Below are 16,056 nucleotides of genomic sequence, written 5' to 3'. Positions count from 1 at the left end.
TTTTGTTTATGGGGAGTTTCCAAGATGTTGTTTGATTATGGGGGAGTCTTCAAGAGGTTGTGTTATGGATTTCCAAGAATCATGAAGTGTTGTGCTTGAGTTATAAAACTCAGTAAAAAAGGGGGAGAATTTAAGTGTATGTGGGCAAGCTCAAGTTGAAGATGAAGTTCAGGAAGCTATACAAAATATGTCTGCACAAGCTTATGTCTCGGCACAGGCGTCTGATGTATGCACAAGCGTCTGTCTGATAAAAGAACATCAGAGGCCTGTTGATTTTGTTTGTATGTCTTGGTTTTGAAGATTTATGAAGATATACTTAAGGCACATTTTGGGATATTACTTGGAGGTAAAGCACGATGAAAAAGGAAGCTTGAAGATATTTAGAAGATTTAATGGAAAAAGGAAATATTCGTTTAACAAAGAATAAAATTAAATGGAATATTTCCTCTTGATTTTAGGAAAGTTGTTAGCCTTGGGAGAGGCAAGAAATCCCTTAAATATAGAGGGTCTAGGACTTAGAAACTTATCTCTTCAGAACGTGAAAAAAAGAGGAAAAACCTTGTAAGCCTTTTGGCATCTTTGGGGGAAAAGGGTGAGGGTTTTTGTTTCTAAGTGAGAGTCCTGGTGTAGATCAGTATTGTTGATCTTAGAGATCTCTTAGTGGGTTAGGAATAGATTGGGAACAAGCTAAAAAAAATCTTAGGTTTATGTAAGTCCAATATTGAGCACTAACTGTAATTGTGCTCAAGAAATATTACCAACAAAGTTTGAGAACGTAGACATTTGCTAAACCTCGTTAAAAATTGTGTGTCTTTTGTCTTTTCTACACTAACAAATAGTAGTATAAACAAAGTTTTAAAAAAGAATTTGGGGACGAAGTTTTACACAAATGATAACGTTATAAACTTATAAGTTAAAACAATAGAAGTTTGAATATCATATGTGAATTTTGCAACAAAAAAAAAAATGGTTATCTAGTGCTATTTTTTTGTTTTGTGTATAGCTATTTTTATATTTTGTAAGTTTATATATAACTGATTCCGATATTAGGAAATTAGAGTTTATCGTACTCACTAAATGACTAAACAAATTAGTATAGTTATATATATGTTCCGCCTTTTTTCATTAACAAGACAAGACTTGAGAACATATTTGCTTTTTATTTTTTTTGGGTAGAACATATTGGCTGATTTCGTTTACTAAGAAATGGGCATAGTGGTATATCTTAGCATGTAAGCATTGTAAAATAGCTAAGGAAACAAAAGTAAAGAAGATAACACTTTCTTGACCACTAAAATCAACGCGTTCTAAAGAAAGAAAACTCGTAACAAAGTGTTACACTTTTCAGTCTCTTCTCGATAATAATCATTACTCTCATGCGAATTTGCTTCTGCTTTTCTTGTTCTCACATATATTAGATTTTATAGGGAGACAAAACCATCCATCAAACCATTCCACTGATATAAACTATAAAAATTTTATATAAATTTTGGCATTTTCGAATGTACTTAAATCTTTTCTTATTTTCAACTAAAAATTTAAAAATAGAGAAAACATATATATCTTCATCATATCATACATGGGAAAAGACAAGAGAAACACGCTTTTGTCTTAGGTGCACTAGCACTACCTTTAAAAACTTTAGACTTTAGTGTATTTAACACAAGCTAGACTAAACACTTGACATCACAAAAACACATAAATCTTTGGTACCCAAAAAAAAAAAAGAGAAACAAATGCACCAACCATGTCGCGGAGATTCACCACCACCAAACTGCCTTCACGGCTGCTTCTCATCCTCACCGTTTCACGGTGCCACCACTTCCGAGCATCCGTCAGATTCAACTCCCACCGTCACTTCCGCCACTCTCCGCCGTGATTTCGCTCAAACCACCGTCTCCACCATCTTCCCGGACACTCAATTCGCCGATCCAAATTCTCTCCCTTCTCTTCACGAATCCTTCTCCGATTTCATCCAAGCTTACCCCAATTACACCGACACTTACAAGATCGACCGTATCAGATCCGACCATTACTTTCACTTGGGTTTATCACATTACACGTGTCTTGATTACATAGGAATTGGTTTATACTCTTACTCTCAGTTACTCAACTACGACCCTTCCACTTACCAGATCTCTTCTTCCTTGTCTGAAAGTCCTTTCTTCAGTGTTTCTCCCAAGATCGGTAACCTCAAGGAGAAGCTTCTCAACGATGGAGGTCAAGAAACAGAGTTTGAGTACTCGATGAAGAGAAGAATCATGGGGTTTCTCAAAATCTCCGAGGAAGACTACTCAATGGTCTATACCGCCAATAGAACTTCAGCTTTCAGACTCGTCGCAGAGTCTTACCCGTTTAACTCAAAACGAAAGCTTTTGACGGTTTACGACTACGAGAGCGAGGCAGTGAACGAAATAAACAGAGTCTCTGAGAAACGTGGAGCCAAAGTAGCTGCAGCTGAATTCTCATGGCCAAGACTCAAGATCTGTTCATCCAAGCTAAGGAAGATGGTTACTGCTGGAAAAAACGGAAGCAAGAAGAAGAAGAAAGGTGTTTTCGTCTTTCCGCTTCATTCTAGGGTTACAGGATCTAGATATCCGTATCTATGGATGAGTGTGGCACAAGAAAACGGGTGGCATGTAATGATCGATGCTTGCGGTTTAGGACCTAAGGATATGGATAGCTTCGGTCTTTCGATATATAACCCCGATTTCATGGTGTGCTCGTTCTACAAGGTTTTTGGAGAAAACCCTTCCGGATTCGGTTGCTTGTTTGTCAAGAAAACCACCATTCCGATTCTTGAATCTTCCACTGGATCAGGTATGGTTAACCTCGTACCTACCAACAATCCGATTTCACTACACGCGTTGGAAATCAACCGGACAGAAGACACAGAATCTGAAGAGACATATAGCTTTAGTTCTAGTGTCGAATACAAAGGCCTAGATCATGTGGACTCACTAGGGTTGGTAGCAACAGGGAACAGATCAAGATGCTTGATCAACTGGTTGGTAAGTGCTCTGTACAAACTCAAACATTCGACAACTAGCCGTCTCGTTAAAATCTACGGTCCAAAAGTTAATTTCAATCGAGGACCAGCGGTTGCGTTCAATCTATTCAACCAAAAGGGAGAAAAAATCGAACCGTTCATCGTGCAGAAGCTAGCTGATTGCAGCAATATCTCACTCGGAAAAGGTTTCTTGAAGAACATCATGTTCGAAGAGGAATACGAAGGAGTGAAAGAGAAGAGAAGAAACAGAGACGCCGACGAACAGGGGATCTCTGTTCTCACTGCCGCGTTAGGGTTTCTTGCGAATTTTGAAGATGTTTATAAGCTTTGGATATTTGTTGCTCGGTTTTTGGATTCGGAGTTTGTAGATAAAGAGAGTGGGAGATGTGGTGTTCATGTTTATGAACACAAGAACCGTGAAATTGTCTAGTTTCGGCTCGGTTTGGGTTGGTTAATAAACCGGTTCAACTATCAATAAAACGTAGTTCGGTTATCAAGGTCAGAGTGCGAGAGTGATGTAGTCGAATGTCAAGGCCCATTATCAGGCCCAAATTGGTTCAGTAGCTAAGATGTGATCTACACCGTTGATTTGATATGGGAGTATATAAGAATTAAACGATGATCTTTGAGGGGGCCTTCTTCCATTTTTGTAGGGTTCTTGGAGAGGATAAGGTGAGCTGTGAACTTTTTGATTTTTATACCTTTTTAGTTTTTCTTCACTCTTTTTTTTTTTTTGCTTTTCCCCCTTTTATTTTGTCACTGTTCTTTAATTTGCCTAAAAAATTCAAACTTTTTAAGGTTTGGTTCGTCTGTCAAATTGAAAGATAACATTTTTCCTGTAAAAAATAACAAATTTGAATTAAATTTCTCTTCTTTACAGAAAAAAAAAAAATCAAAATTTTGGCTAATTTTGGAGGTAAATGGAGTCGAATCGAGAAGGCAAAGCGATACGAGAGATTGACGAAAATGTTGACCAAGTAGTAACAATGACCAATCTGTTTGACCCGGATCCGAAAACCAACCCGGGTTTACTCATGAAGAAAGAACAAGTCCGGTTTTTGCAGCCGTCGACGACGATGATGATGTCTAACTCGCTCGAACCGGCTCCGAAGAAGAAGAGATTACCGACTAAAGACCGTCACACGAAAGTAGAAGGACGAGGTCGGAGGATCCGAATGCCTGCGGGTTGCGCTGCTCGGATCTTTCAGTTGACCCGTGAGCTCGGTCACAAATCAGACGGTGAAACCATATGCTGGTTATTGGAACGATCTGAACCGGCGATAATTGAAGCTACCGGAACCGGTACTGTACCGGCTATTGCTGTTTCGGTTAACGGGACTTTGAAAATTCCTACGACCTCTCCAAATGACGACGACGGTGACCTAATGAAACGGAGGAAGAGAAACTGTACGAACGACTTCGTCAACGTTAACGAACACGACAGCTGTCATAGCTCCGTTACTTCTGGGTTAGCTCCGATCACGGCGTCAAATTACGGTGTTAATATTATGAACGTTAATACGCAGGGTTTAGTGCCGTTTTGGCCTATGGGTATGGGTATTGGTATGGGTACTGCGTTTGTTACTAGTGATCCGAATCAAATGGGCCAAATGTGGGCTATACCTACCGTTGCTACAGCACCGTTTCTGAACCTTGGTACTACACCGGTGTCTAGCTACGTCTCAGACGCTTCTCTCGTCGCCGAACCACACATGGAAACAAGCGGTGGAGAAGGCGGTGCAGCACAATCGCTGAGGGATTTTTCGTTGGAGATTTATGATAAGAAAGAGCTTCAGTTTTTGGGTGGCTCAGGGAACTCGTCTCCATCATCGTCATGTCACAACAAGACTTAGGGAAACTTAACTGGTCGTTCTTGTTTTTAAAGGTCAATTTGATCTCTGATTTAGGATTAAGATGTGTAAGGAAGAACAATTCAATCTTTATGTTTCTATCAAATCAAAACATTTTGGTAATGAATGATATGAGACTGTCCTATCATATTTTTTTAAGATTCCAACAAAAATAATGAAATGACATATAAGAGACTAAATAAACTTAATGATAGCAACTTTAACGGCGAAAGCCAATATGGGCATATGAGTCTGAGGCTTAGGGTTTTGCTGGGCTTTGATTGGGAAGCAAGTAAAGCAGCGGAACCGGTAGAGATTTGTGGGGACTGGGATTAGAGGACCTTTATCAAAAGAGAAGAGGATGAGTTTAAAATTGGCGAGCCATGTGAAAACTGATGTAGTGAAAGAGAGATGCACAATGGAGAACAACAGAGGAAGAACAAGAAACAGAGATGGGGGAAAGAGAGAAACCGAGGAAGTCCTGATTTGATTCTAGGTGGCAAATAGTAACAATAAGATATGGAAATGATTGTAAAAACCAAAGACTTTGATCAAACTCTTGAGTTCGTCCTCCATCTCTCTCAGATCTTTTATGTGTTTATTACTTAGTTTTTGGGCAGTAACCGAGCTGATTTTTTAATGTCTTTTATTAGCAATGACCACCTTAACTATTTCAAGAAGATATAACAATAACATTGAGTACATGAACATGGAGTAGGTGGGAATTGAACTGAATAAAGAATAAATTTGAAAATGAGAGCTCATATCTAAAAGATCTAAGAAAACCATTTAATTCTAGGTTTCTATTAATGGTTTGTGGCACACAAACATGTATCAACTCTACCTCATTCTACTCTACATCCCAATGTATATACTTAATAAAAGATAAATCTTGCAATCAATATTTTTGTATAAAATTTTTAACTTATTACAAATCTGTGTATACACTTATAAAAATAACTCTGTGTCTGTTTTTGTTGTTCTTTTCTAATTTATAGCATATGGAATTAAACCTCAGAATCTTTCGGATAAGGTTGAGCCTATCTCTTCTCCTAAATTGCAGTGACTGACTGAGACGCTACCAGCGATCTTTAAAAGTTTCATCTCATCCATTTGTGGTTAGTAATTGCTAATTGGTACAAAACTGCACTTATTATGATGATAGTGTCTGACTTCCTTGCATGCAATTCAATATTTGAAAATAATTGGATAACTCACAGCTGTAACAAACATATAATATTTCTAGTTTGTCTATAAATTATCTTTTTGTTTCCTCTTCCCTCAAAGACATCATCACAACATTGATTCATCTTTGTTTATCAACCTTCATTTCTCATATGGATTCAATAAGCTCAATTGGAGTTTCCATAGCCATCATTTGCTTTCTCATCCTCCATTGCTTCCCCTTCAAGAAACATCTTTACCGGTTCTTTATAATTAGCTGGCCGGTTGTTGGGATGATTCCGGGTCTTGTCTTGGTGCTCCACCGTGTCTATGACTTCACAGTGGAGCTTTTTGAAAGCACTGAGCTAACATTTTTATTCAAGGGACCGTGGTTCGTTGGAATGGATATGCTGCTCACAGCTGATCCAGCTAATATTCACTACATAGTAAACTCAAACTTCTCCAACTTTGTTAAAGGTTCTGACTTCAAAGAAGTCTTTGATGCCTTCGAATATGCTTTACTCACAAAGGACTCGGTGGCATGGAAGAATCTGAGGAAAGCTACTCATGTCATGATCAACCATCAAGGATTTCAAAGATTGTCAATGAGTACCATGAGAGGTAAACTCAAGGATGGGCTTGTTCCATTTTTTAATCATACCGCTGAGGAAGGCACAACCGTAGATTTACAAGAAGTGTTCCGGAGGTTCACGTTTGATATAACTCTAGTTACTGTAACTGGGTGTGATGATCCTAGATCTCTCTCCATTGACATGCCAGAGGTTGAGTCGGCTAAAGCTCTAGACGATATAGTAGAAGGGATAAAGTATAGGCATGTTAAACCTAGATTCTTGTGGAAGCTGCAAAAATGGACTGGAGTCGGGATAGAGAAGAAGATGACAGAAGCTGGTGCCATTTTTGATAGAGTGTGTGCAAAATACATATCAGCCAGGAGAGAAGAGATAAAAAGATCACAAGGGATTGATCATGACCATTGTGATGGAGAAAGTGAAGATCTTTTGACATCTCATATAAAGCTTGATACAACCAAGTACCAGCTCTTGGATCCTATCAATGATAAATTCCTTAGAGACAATGTCTTAGCTTTAATACTAGCTGGGAGAGATACCATTGCCTCTGCTCTCACTTGGTTCTTCTGGCTTTTGTCTGAAAACCCTAAAGCGATGACTAAGATTCGCCAAGAGATTAACAAGATTCTACCAAGAAGTAGTAGTAGTAGTTGCCAAGAGACGCCATCTTATGATCCAATGGAGTGCGTAAACAAGTTAATGTATCTACATGCCGCATTGTGTGAGACAATGAGGCTTTACCCACCGGTCCCTCTCGAGCGTGTGTCTCCTCTAGAATCAGATGTGCTTCCAAGTGGACATAAAGTCGAAGCAAACTCAAACATTTTGATCTTCATTTATGGGGTTGGTAGGATGAGAGCTGTATGGGGAGAAGATGCCTTAGACTTCAAGCCAGAGAGATGGATTTCGGAGACCGGAGAGTTGAGACATATACCTGCCTTCAAGTTCTTAGCTTTCAATGCTGGCCCAAGAATATGCTTGGGTAAGCAATTAGCTATGATTCTAATGAAGAATGTGGCGGTGGAGATATTACAAAACTATGACATTAAGGTTGCCACAGGGCAGAAGTTTGAACCGGATACTAGTTTAATTCTTAGAATGAAGCATGGATTTAAGGTTACAATTAACAAGAGATGTTCAGGTTAATATTAGTGAAATAATTATGTTGTGTTTCTCCCACGTCGCTAAAGAAATCTTAGTTGGTCAAAAAAAAAAAAAACTTCAGTAGTGACTTGTTTACCATTTCGGGGTTTTTACCTATATTTCTTAAACCAATTCGGACTTAAGAAACTTAACTGTTACTTCTTGTTTTTATTTATTTATAGTATGTCAGTTTGACCACTGATTTAGAAAAAAGATGTGTAAAAGATTTGGGAAGAACAGTTTAATCTTTATGTTTCTGTCAAACATTTTGGTAATGAACGAGACTGTCCGATCATGTTTTAAGATTTCAACAAGTAACTTGTTTCAAATATCTCCAAGAGACTAGATAAACTTGTGCTTCAAGAAACTAACTAAAAACAAACCCTCGTTGATGTATTTCTCCACCACGCCGCTCCTAGCAAGCTGAGGTATCATCAACCACGAACCAGTCAGGAACACAAACCCCACTGTGAGTATCCTTGAAACTACCGGACTCAACTGCCACCGCTGCGTCACCGTCGTCTTCTTCTTCACAGCCAATTCCGCCGCAAGGCAAGCGCCTTGTAACATGAAGAACAGAGTAACTTCTCCCGTGGGCATCTCACGAGTTAAATAGAAGAAGAGAAAGTCGTGGACCAAACCAGAGACGGTGAACGTCACCAAGATCCCAGAGTACAGAGCCCAATCGGAGCTCATTCGCCGTTCAGAGACTTGCCGCATTGGTTTGTAAACGGCTGGTTTGAGAATCGTTGGCACAATAGTATTCCATCGTCGCCCCCAGAAGTCTTGAAGAGATGTGGCTAAGTATGGTTTATTAGACTGTGGCTCCAGGTCGCACCCAAGAGAGATAGAAACAAAAACTTTGAGTAACGTAAGAATAATCTCAATCTCTAGGTACATATGTAAAAAATAGAGTCCTAATAGCAGAACCGGAGGCAGAGTTTTTTTGTAATCATACAAATGTAATAACACACCAAAGATAGCAACTTTAACGGCGAAAGCCAATACGGGCGAATGAGTTTGAGGGTTAGGGTTTTGTTGGGTTTTGATTGGAAAGCAAGTAAAGCAGAGGAACCGAGAGAGACTTGCGGGAACTGGGACTAGAGGACCTTTGTCAAAGGAGAAGAGGATGAGTTTGAAATTTGCGAGCCATGTGAGGAAAAATGCTGTGATGAAAGAGAGATGCACAGTGGAGAAAAACAGAGGAAGAACAAGAAACAGAGCAAGGATGGGGGAAACAGAGAGGAACCGAGGAAGTCCTGATTTGATTCTAGGTGGCAAATAGTAACAGTAAGATACGGAGATGATTGTAAAAACCAAGACTTTGATCAAGTTCTTGAGTTCTTCCTCCATCTCTCAGATCTTTTGTGGTTTGCTGTTGAGCTTTGGGCAATATCTTAAGTAGTGACTTGGCTGATTTTGTTTAATGTCATTTTTTTACTAGCAATCACCTAAAGTTAAATATTTGAAGAAGAGATTACATCGAGCACATAAAGTAGGTAGGAATTGAACTAAATATAAAGAAGTTTTTTTTTAATATCGAGTAACGTCCTTGCTGTCTTGAGTTAAACGTTGTGATTTCTCAACCATACAAAATAAATAACAAGAATTTGTCTCCATCGATGAGTATCTGTACATATACCATAAATACTATAATTCTCAACCATACATGTAGTAGTAATGCTACGTCTAACTGTGTGGTAATGGTGTCGAACTGTCAAATGTTGAAATTGCCGGCCGTCAACAATCATGTGTCTCAATGTTTCTGTAACCGCATGAGGAAGAAGAGAGTGTCCTTAGTGGAATTACAGGGTGCATGGTGAAACAAGCCAAGAAAGTATTGATTCCAAGTTTATAGAAACCTGTAGAAATCGTCCACAAAGTTCGTCTCATCCATTTGTGTGGTTTGTAGTTGCTAATTGGTACAAACTCAAATTATTAAGATAGTGCCTGCACACAGTTCAATATTTCAAACTAATTGGATAGCTCATAGACGTAACTCGTAAGATAAAATATTTCAAAATATGGGAAAATTTAGGAAGAAAGTTAAACTAATTTTTAAATTTTAAGGTCTATAAAAATGTGGATTTTCTTATATTATATTAAAGACGTACACTCAAATTGCAAAATGTAGATGGTTTTCCTAAGACATGGAAATTGATTCTTGATAAGGAGACTTCACAACTTAAACGGAAGTCACTAACCCATCACAACTTGGTTAAAAATATGCATATTACCAAACAAACTCACAAAGACTGAAACAAATTTATACTATTCTTTTTGGAAAATCTTATTACAAGCCAACCAATAATTATGTTTGTTTTAAGTTCTATTTCGAAACCATATAGCCTACGAGTAATTTAATAAGGAGACTAAGTGTGATCAACCTTAAATTTTAGCTTGTAATGGGGGTTTATTATATGCTTAAGCTTTTATTTTTGATTAATGGGGTTTTGAAGTTTAGTGTAGATTTAGTATATCGAAACTTAAACGGTACCTTGTTTAACTTTTGGCTATTTACCTATATATCTAAAACCAATTTTATGTTTTCTATTTTAACTTTTAAGTTAAGTGTGCTTAAAATTATTAAAGTAAAGATTAACTCTTCTTAATAAAAAATAAGGACTCACAAAATTTTAACCGAAAAGAAATTATAAATAACTAAAAGCACATAGGAAAATATTAGAAAACCCATAGAATTGGGTTTTTGGATTTTAAAACTACAAATTTTAGATTTCCTTAACTTTTTGGAAAACAGAAAATCTAATGGATACCTTCCGGACACTGGACATACATTTGACATTACCTAAGGTTTAACATTTTTTTCTTTTTTTTTTTGCTAATAATGTAAAATTTTTATTAAAATGAAAACAATTCAGGTTTACAATCAAAGATTATAAACATATACAAATAGTTCCATGGCAAAAAAAAAAGTAAAACATGGAAGCATAAATTATAGTACACAAATTTTGGTCCATCCACTTAACCAAAGCATTGAAGCTGAAGAAGTTAGATGAAGAGATGACGATTTTGAAATTTTTCTTAGATAAGTAGCTGAAGTAGAAGGTTTAGCATTTGCATGATCAAGTTCAGTTTGTGATCTGATTCTTACAGTGTAAGTGGATAAATTACTTTGGGATTGTGTATTGAACATATATGATCAATATTAATAGCTGTATAAACAATACAGGTTTTTAGAATGCTCATGTTAACAGAAGGATAAACAATGTGCGGATGCCATTGGTATATAAATGTGGTATCAAGAAATGTAGTTTTGAGTATTATTATAAATGTGGTATTATTTGTTTTATTTCTTTGTTGTCAAACCGTATGGTGCGTACCCAAAGCACGTAATCCTCTTCGGTTGTACGCAAATCCAATTTTAATGTATTTTTCTCGTTTAAAAATTGAAATTTTCATTAGAATATTTATGATAATTCCCGTAACTACAATGCAAACAGTGCCGTACACGTGAGAAGACAAAAAAAAAAGCAAAAAGATGCAGAAAATAAAATAGTAGTACTACAAATCCTTTCACCAACCGTACTGCTAAGCCAAGGCATATTGAAACCAAACACTGATAGGCATAACTCAACAGTAGCTACACCTTTATGACCATCTTCTTGTTTAATTCTCTTCTTTATTATTTCTTAATCTTACTCTATATCCACACAAACGACGACACACACATCACAATGCCACCATTTTACATCTGATTTTTTAGTCTATATTACTCATATTTAAACTTAAGTTTAACCCAACAACCACCTTGTCATACGGTTTATTTTGTACCATCCCTGTTCTAAACCGTTACCTTTCCTAATATGGCATCATCATCCGCATCTGGATTCTATTTACAATGGGATGTTTGAAAAGTTCAATCAATTATGTTACAAAACAAAACAAAAAAAATTACTATAATAGAAAGAGAAGATTTTATCGTTATATATGTTCATGGTCAAATGTATGTATAATAGATTGGATATATTCATGCTCAAAATGTATACACTTTTTTTTATTATGGTTTACCAAAAAACAGATTCTATCCAGCACGGCTGTACATATTCTAAGTTTCACCAAAGTACATGCTTCGACTCAAAGTACGATTACATTAAGGAGAAAGGAATTTGAACACCGGAATATATGCATGTTTGTTTCAAATAATTTGAGTAACTTTAAAGCATGTGTTATACACATAAACATTTTCTAGAATATTAGCCACTCATATCCTCTCCTTATATAACCAAAAGTATCCCGCTTCTTCTTCTTCATCAAATCCTCAAACAACAGAAGAGTGCTTTCTGAGTCCCAAAACACGAAAGCATTAAAATGGCATTCTCGAAAGCACTCATACTTGCTTTGATCTTTGTTGTTTTTGCGATAGTTAAGCCTTCAGAAGGTGCTCTTAATGCTCATTACTATGATCAATCGTGCCCCGCTGCTGAAAAAATCATACTTGACACTGTTAGGAATGCTTCTTTGTATGATCCCAAAGTGCCTGCTCGTCTCCTAAGAATGTTCTTCCACGACTGTTTCATCAGGGTATGCATCTTGGTCTTCTTTCTTCAATCTTTGATAATTCATCCAGTTATATGAAGTTCAGTTTTGTGTAAATTATTTGGTTGGGTTGTTGTAGGGATGTGATGCGTCTATTCTACTAGACTCGGTAGTGTCAAACCAAGCTGAGAAGGATGGTCCTCCAAACATCTCGGTACGGTCATTTTACGTGATCGAAGAAGCTAAGAAAAAGCTCGAAAAGGCTTGTCCTCGTACTGTGTCTTGTGCCGATGTAATCGCCATTGCAGCCAGAGATGTAGTCACCCTGGTAAGTCCCTCTATTACTTTACATATGGTCTATATATCCAGTTAACTTTTTCTTCTTCAATTCATTTCTGTAGTTTTCATTTACAGTTTACATTTTGGTTTACTTAGCATGTCCATGCCTCTTTGTCATCTATCTCATTTTTCTAGTCCGGTGGTCCTTACTGGAGCGTACTAAAAGGGCGAAAAGACGGAACAGTTTCGCAAGCCAGCGAGAGTACAAATCTCCCACCACCAACGTTCAATGTTTCACAACTGATCCAAAGCTTTGCAGCAAGAGGATTGTCAGTGAAAGACATGGTTACGCTCTCAGGTGGCCACACCATAGGGTTCTCTCACTGTTCTTCTTTTGAGCCCCGTCTTCAAAACTTCAGCAAATTCCACGATATTGATCCTTCGATGAACTATGAGTTTGCACAAACCCTGAAAAAGAAATGCCCAAGATCAACTAACCGGGACAAGAACGCAGGGACGTTCTTGGACTCTACAGCCTCGGTTTTCGATAATGTTTACTACAAGCAGATTTTGTCTGGGAAAGGCGTGTTTGTGTCTGATCAGACGCTTCTTGGCGATTCCCGGACTAAGAAAATCGTGGAGAAGTATGCTCAAGACCAAAAAGCTTTCTTCAGAGAGTTTGCAGCTGCCATGGTGAAACTTGGAAACATTGGAGTCAAGAAGACCGGACAAGTGAGAGTTCACCCCCGGTTCATCAACTAAAAGCATTACCCCTAACAAGCAACCAAATGAGAGTTTTATTTTCTTCAAATTTGACTTCATTTATACTTAATATTCTAATAATGTACACCGGCCAGTTTATGGATCGGTTTTTAAACCTTCTAATTCTCTACGAGTTGCAGAGTATGCTTTTTTAAAAAGTAAAATTGTTCTGCTTTAGTGAACTTACCTTTATATTCATCAGCATTTTCACTTACTGGTCAACAAATTTGAGTCACTTAACATCAAACAGACTCATGGCTTCTTATAAACGCTGAACCAGCGGAAACCATGAGCTTGATTCAGGTAAATAGTGAACTACACAAGCTTAATCGATGGCTCATAATGTTGTATGAAAGTAACTATTGTGAGAAACACAAGACATATAGAAAAACGACTCATAGACTCATGGCGGCTTCTAATAAACGCTGAACCAGCGGAAACCATGAGCTTGATTCAGGTAAATATTGATCTACACAAGCTTAATCGATGGCTCATAATGTTGTATGAAAGTAAATTAATGTGAGAAACACAAAATACAGAGAAGTGTTCATGCAAAAACAACATCAGAACGGAACACATACTTGACACCTTTGGAGACATTCCTTCCTTCATGCAACATACACTTGTCTCCATGGATGTGAAAGAGAGCCATTCCTTCCACTGGAGCTACCTGCGATATTAAGTAAGTTTAGTTGATGATATCAATAAAATATGAAATTAAGACCAAAGAAACAAATTTGAGAGTTGATTACCTCAGCCACGATACTGTTCCTTGAACCATAAAAGACGGTTTCTCCACCTACCAATGGCTCAGCTGAAGAAGAATCATTTGTCTTGCTTGAACTACTCTTGGATTTTGAGTTCGTACTGTTCCCGCTTAGATATATCAACAATGTGTAATAAGTCCGCTTTCCATCTTCAAGATCAGCACTTTCATCAATATGACGACCAAAATGCTGACCAGCACTATACCTGAAAATTCACAATCACACTGTGACAAATCTACAACGTTGTAAAGGAACACATCCATAGACTGCAATGGAGAAACATGAAAAGAACATATTCTTTGCACATCTTTCCACAATTTTTTAACCATCACCAAGAAACAAAGTATGAAACTTCAAAAAAACGTTGGGACTACAAACCTGTAAAATCTTATGTTTGGATTCAAGCCAACAGCAACCTTCCTCCTAATCTTGATATCGGTAAATAAATCAGAAATCCCTGATTGCCATAACGTATCAGCAAGGACGGGATCGTTCACTGAGATACGATGGTTATCCCTATAAGCTTCACCATAAGATGGACCACGACTTCCTTGGTGAGTGAAACCGAGAGACTCTGCTAATTTAACAAAACCCTTTGATTCATCAGAAGTCAGACAGTTTTCCACCTGAAATCATAAACCCCAAATGTTTAAAAAACTTCCCAAAGCAACCAATCTATACTTCAAAATGTTACCTAACATCATATTTCACAAAAAGGGTTATGAACAAAACCATCTAAACAAGAAGAAAGCGAATCAATTTCAACAAAAAACCTAAAACCCATTTAAAAATTTAGCATTTTTTCAAAGAGTTCGAAGCAAAATGGTGTTGCAATTTCATACCTCATGGCTTTAACCTAGATAGATTCGAACAGAGTTACAAAAAAAAAAAAAAAAAAAAACTCATAAACCCATCAATTCGAGCTATAATACAAGAATCCGCTCATAACACTCGATAAAGATTATAAATTTACAACTTACGGAGTCAAGGATTCTCCAGGATTCATCAGGAGATATAAACCCTAAAACACCAATTAGGCTTAAAACTAATATTGGGGGAAAAAAATAATTGAAATGGTTTGATGATTTTGCGAGGAGCTTACAGTGAAGAGATCATGATTCTTCAGATAAGAGACATTGAGATTAGGTTTGAGTTTGATCTTTGGCCACTTTATTGTATCTCCTCCTTTATCTCCCATCTTCGCGTTTCTAGCTTTCTGGGGGAGGGTGTATGATCAGATTCAGTTGACGATTTAAATTTGTTAAATTCATTTATAATTTTTCTTTAGTTTTTTTTTTAACTCGATATTCATATATGTATATAATTTTTTCGAAGCCCAATTTTGTATATTAAGCCCAATAATTGTATAGATGACCCAACAACAAGAGTGTTTCGTTACGGATCCATGTTTTGACTTCACATGACTTTAAACAAAGGTATCAAAAATGGAGCATTCAGCATAATGCATTTTCATTTTTGTTTTGTTAATAACACATGTTGTTAATGTGTTGTGTCCAATTTTAATATTAGTATTTGTTAATTGTGTTACATATAAGTCATTAAACATTTAAACAATATGTTATGATCAACCTTTCGTATACAATCGCAATATGTAAATGATGTTCCATCGGATTGGTTTTTTTTGTGATCCGATCTTCTATTAAGAAAACGTTACGATCACATTTGTGGAAATAATAAAATGCACCCATATAGAGGAGCAAGAATGGGCATCAATGTTGACCGAGTCCCACGACCGAAAGGAATTCATATATTCCCCTTATCACGATTTAGACTTGAGGTTGAGAACATAATGGTGTGAGTTATTATACTTTTATTTCACTTTTTTTTCCTCATATTTAGACACATACTCTTATCACATTTACTTTCAAGAGAAAAGAGGAATATTACTTAACATAACCAAAGAAACCAAGTAAAAGAGGAAAAAAGGAATCTGTGTGTTGTCTGTTGAAGACGAGGTCTCTCATTTCAATAGA

The 16,056-nt window shown here is 37.0% G+C and overlaps 3 protein-coding genes and 3 pseudogenes across 6 annotated transcripts; 4 read left to right on the top strand and 2 right to left on the bottom strand.

Moving 5' to 3' along the window:
* Positions 1-1,551: 1,551 nt before the first annotated feature.
* On the top strand, positions 1,552-5,008 carry LOC104761197 (molybdenum cofactor sulfurase-like). The gene is made up of 2 exons (XM_010484235.3): positions 1,552-3,682; positions 3,891-5,008. The coding sequence occupies exon 1, from the start codon at positions 1,737-1,739 to the stop codon at positions 3,438-3,440; it is 1,704 nt and encodes a 567-aa protein (XP_010482537.2). The 5' UTR covers positions 1,552-1,736; the 3' UTR covers positions 3,441-3,682; positions 3,891-5,008.
* On the top strand, positions 3,931-5,008 carry LOC147922930 (transcription factor TCP19 pseudogene; annotated as a pseudogene). The gene has a single exon (XR_015589355.1). The product of XR_015589355.1 is annotated as a transcription factor TCP19 pseudogene (transcript).
* Positions 5,009-6,045: 1,037 nt separating this feature from the next.
* On the top strand, positions 6,046-8,068 carry LOC104761194 (alkane hydroxylase MAH1 pseudogene; annotated as a pseudogene). The gene has a single exon (XR_015589353.1). The product of XR_015589353.1 is annotated as an alkane hydroxylase MAH1 pseudogene (transcript).
* Positions 7,984-9,243, bottom strand: LOC104763385 (putative long-chain-alcohol O-fatty-acyltransferase 5 pseudogene; annotated as a pseudogene). Its single transcript, XR_015589354.1, has one exon. The product of XR_015589354.1 is annotated as a putative long-chain-alcohol O-fatty-acyltransferase 5 pseudogene (transcript).
* A 2,655-nt stretch (positions 9,244-11,898) lies between these two features.
* On the top strand, positions 11,899-13,505 carry LOC104761193 (peroxidase 66). Its single transcript, XM_010484232.3, has 3 exons — positions 11,899-12,299; positions 12,394-12,582; positions 12,729-13,505. Exons 1-3 carry the CDS (start codon positions 12,087-12,089, stop codon positions 13,293-13,295), a joined length of 969 nt encoding a protein of 322 aa, XP_010482534.2. The 5' UTR covers positions 11,899-12,086; the 3' UTR covers positions 13,296-13,505.
* Positions 13,506-13,678: 173 nt separating this feature from the next.
* LOC104761192 (uncharacterized) lies at positions 13,679-15,348 on the bottom strand. The gene is made up of 4 exons (XM_087500054.1): positions 15,165-15,348; positions 14,441-14,688; positions 14,048-14,267; positions 13,679-13,965 (listed from the first exon to the last, which is right to left on the bottom strand). The coding sequence occupies exons 1-4, from the start codon at positions 15,258-15,260 to the stop codon at positions 13,843-13,845; spliced, it is 687 nt and encodes a 228-aa protein (XP_087356180.1). The 5' UTR covers positions 15,261-15,348; the 3' UTR covers positions 13,679-13,842.
* Between the last annotated feature and the right edge of the window lie 708 nt (positions 15,349-16,056).

Source organism: Camelina sativa, chromosome 18, assembly GCF_030686135.1.
Source record: "Camelina sativa cultivar CO46 ecotype springtype chromosome 18, ASM3068613v1".
Lineage (NCBI taxonomy): Eukaryota > Viridiplantae > Streptophyta > Magnoliopsida > Brassicales > Brassicaceae > Camelina > Camelina sativa.
The sequence above is the reverse complement of the archived record's forward strand: the minus strand, read 5'-3'. Positions and strand labels throughout refer to the sequence as shown.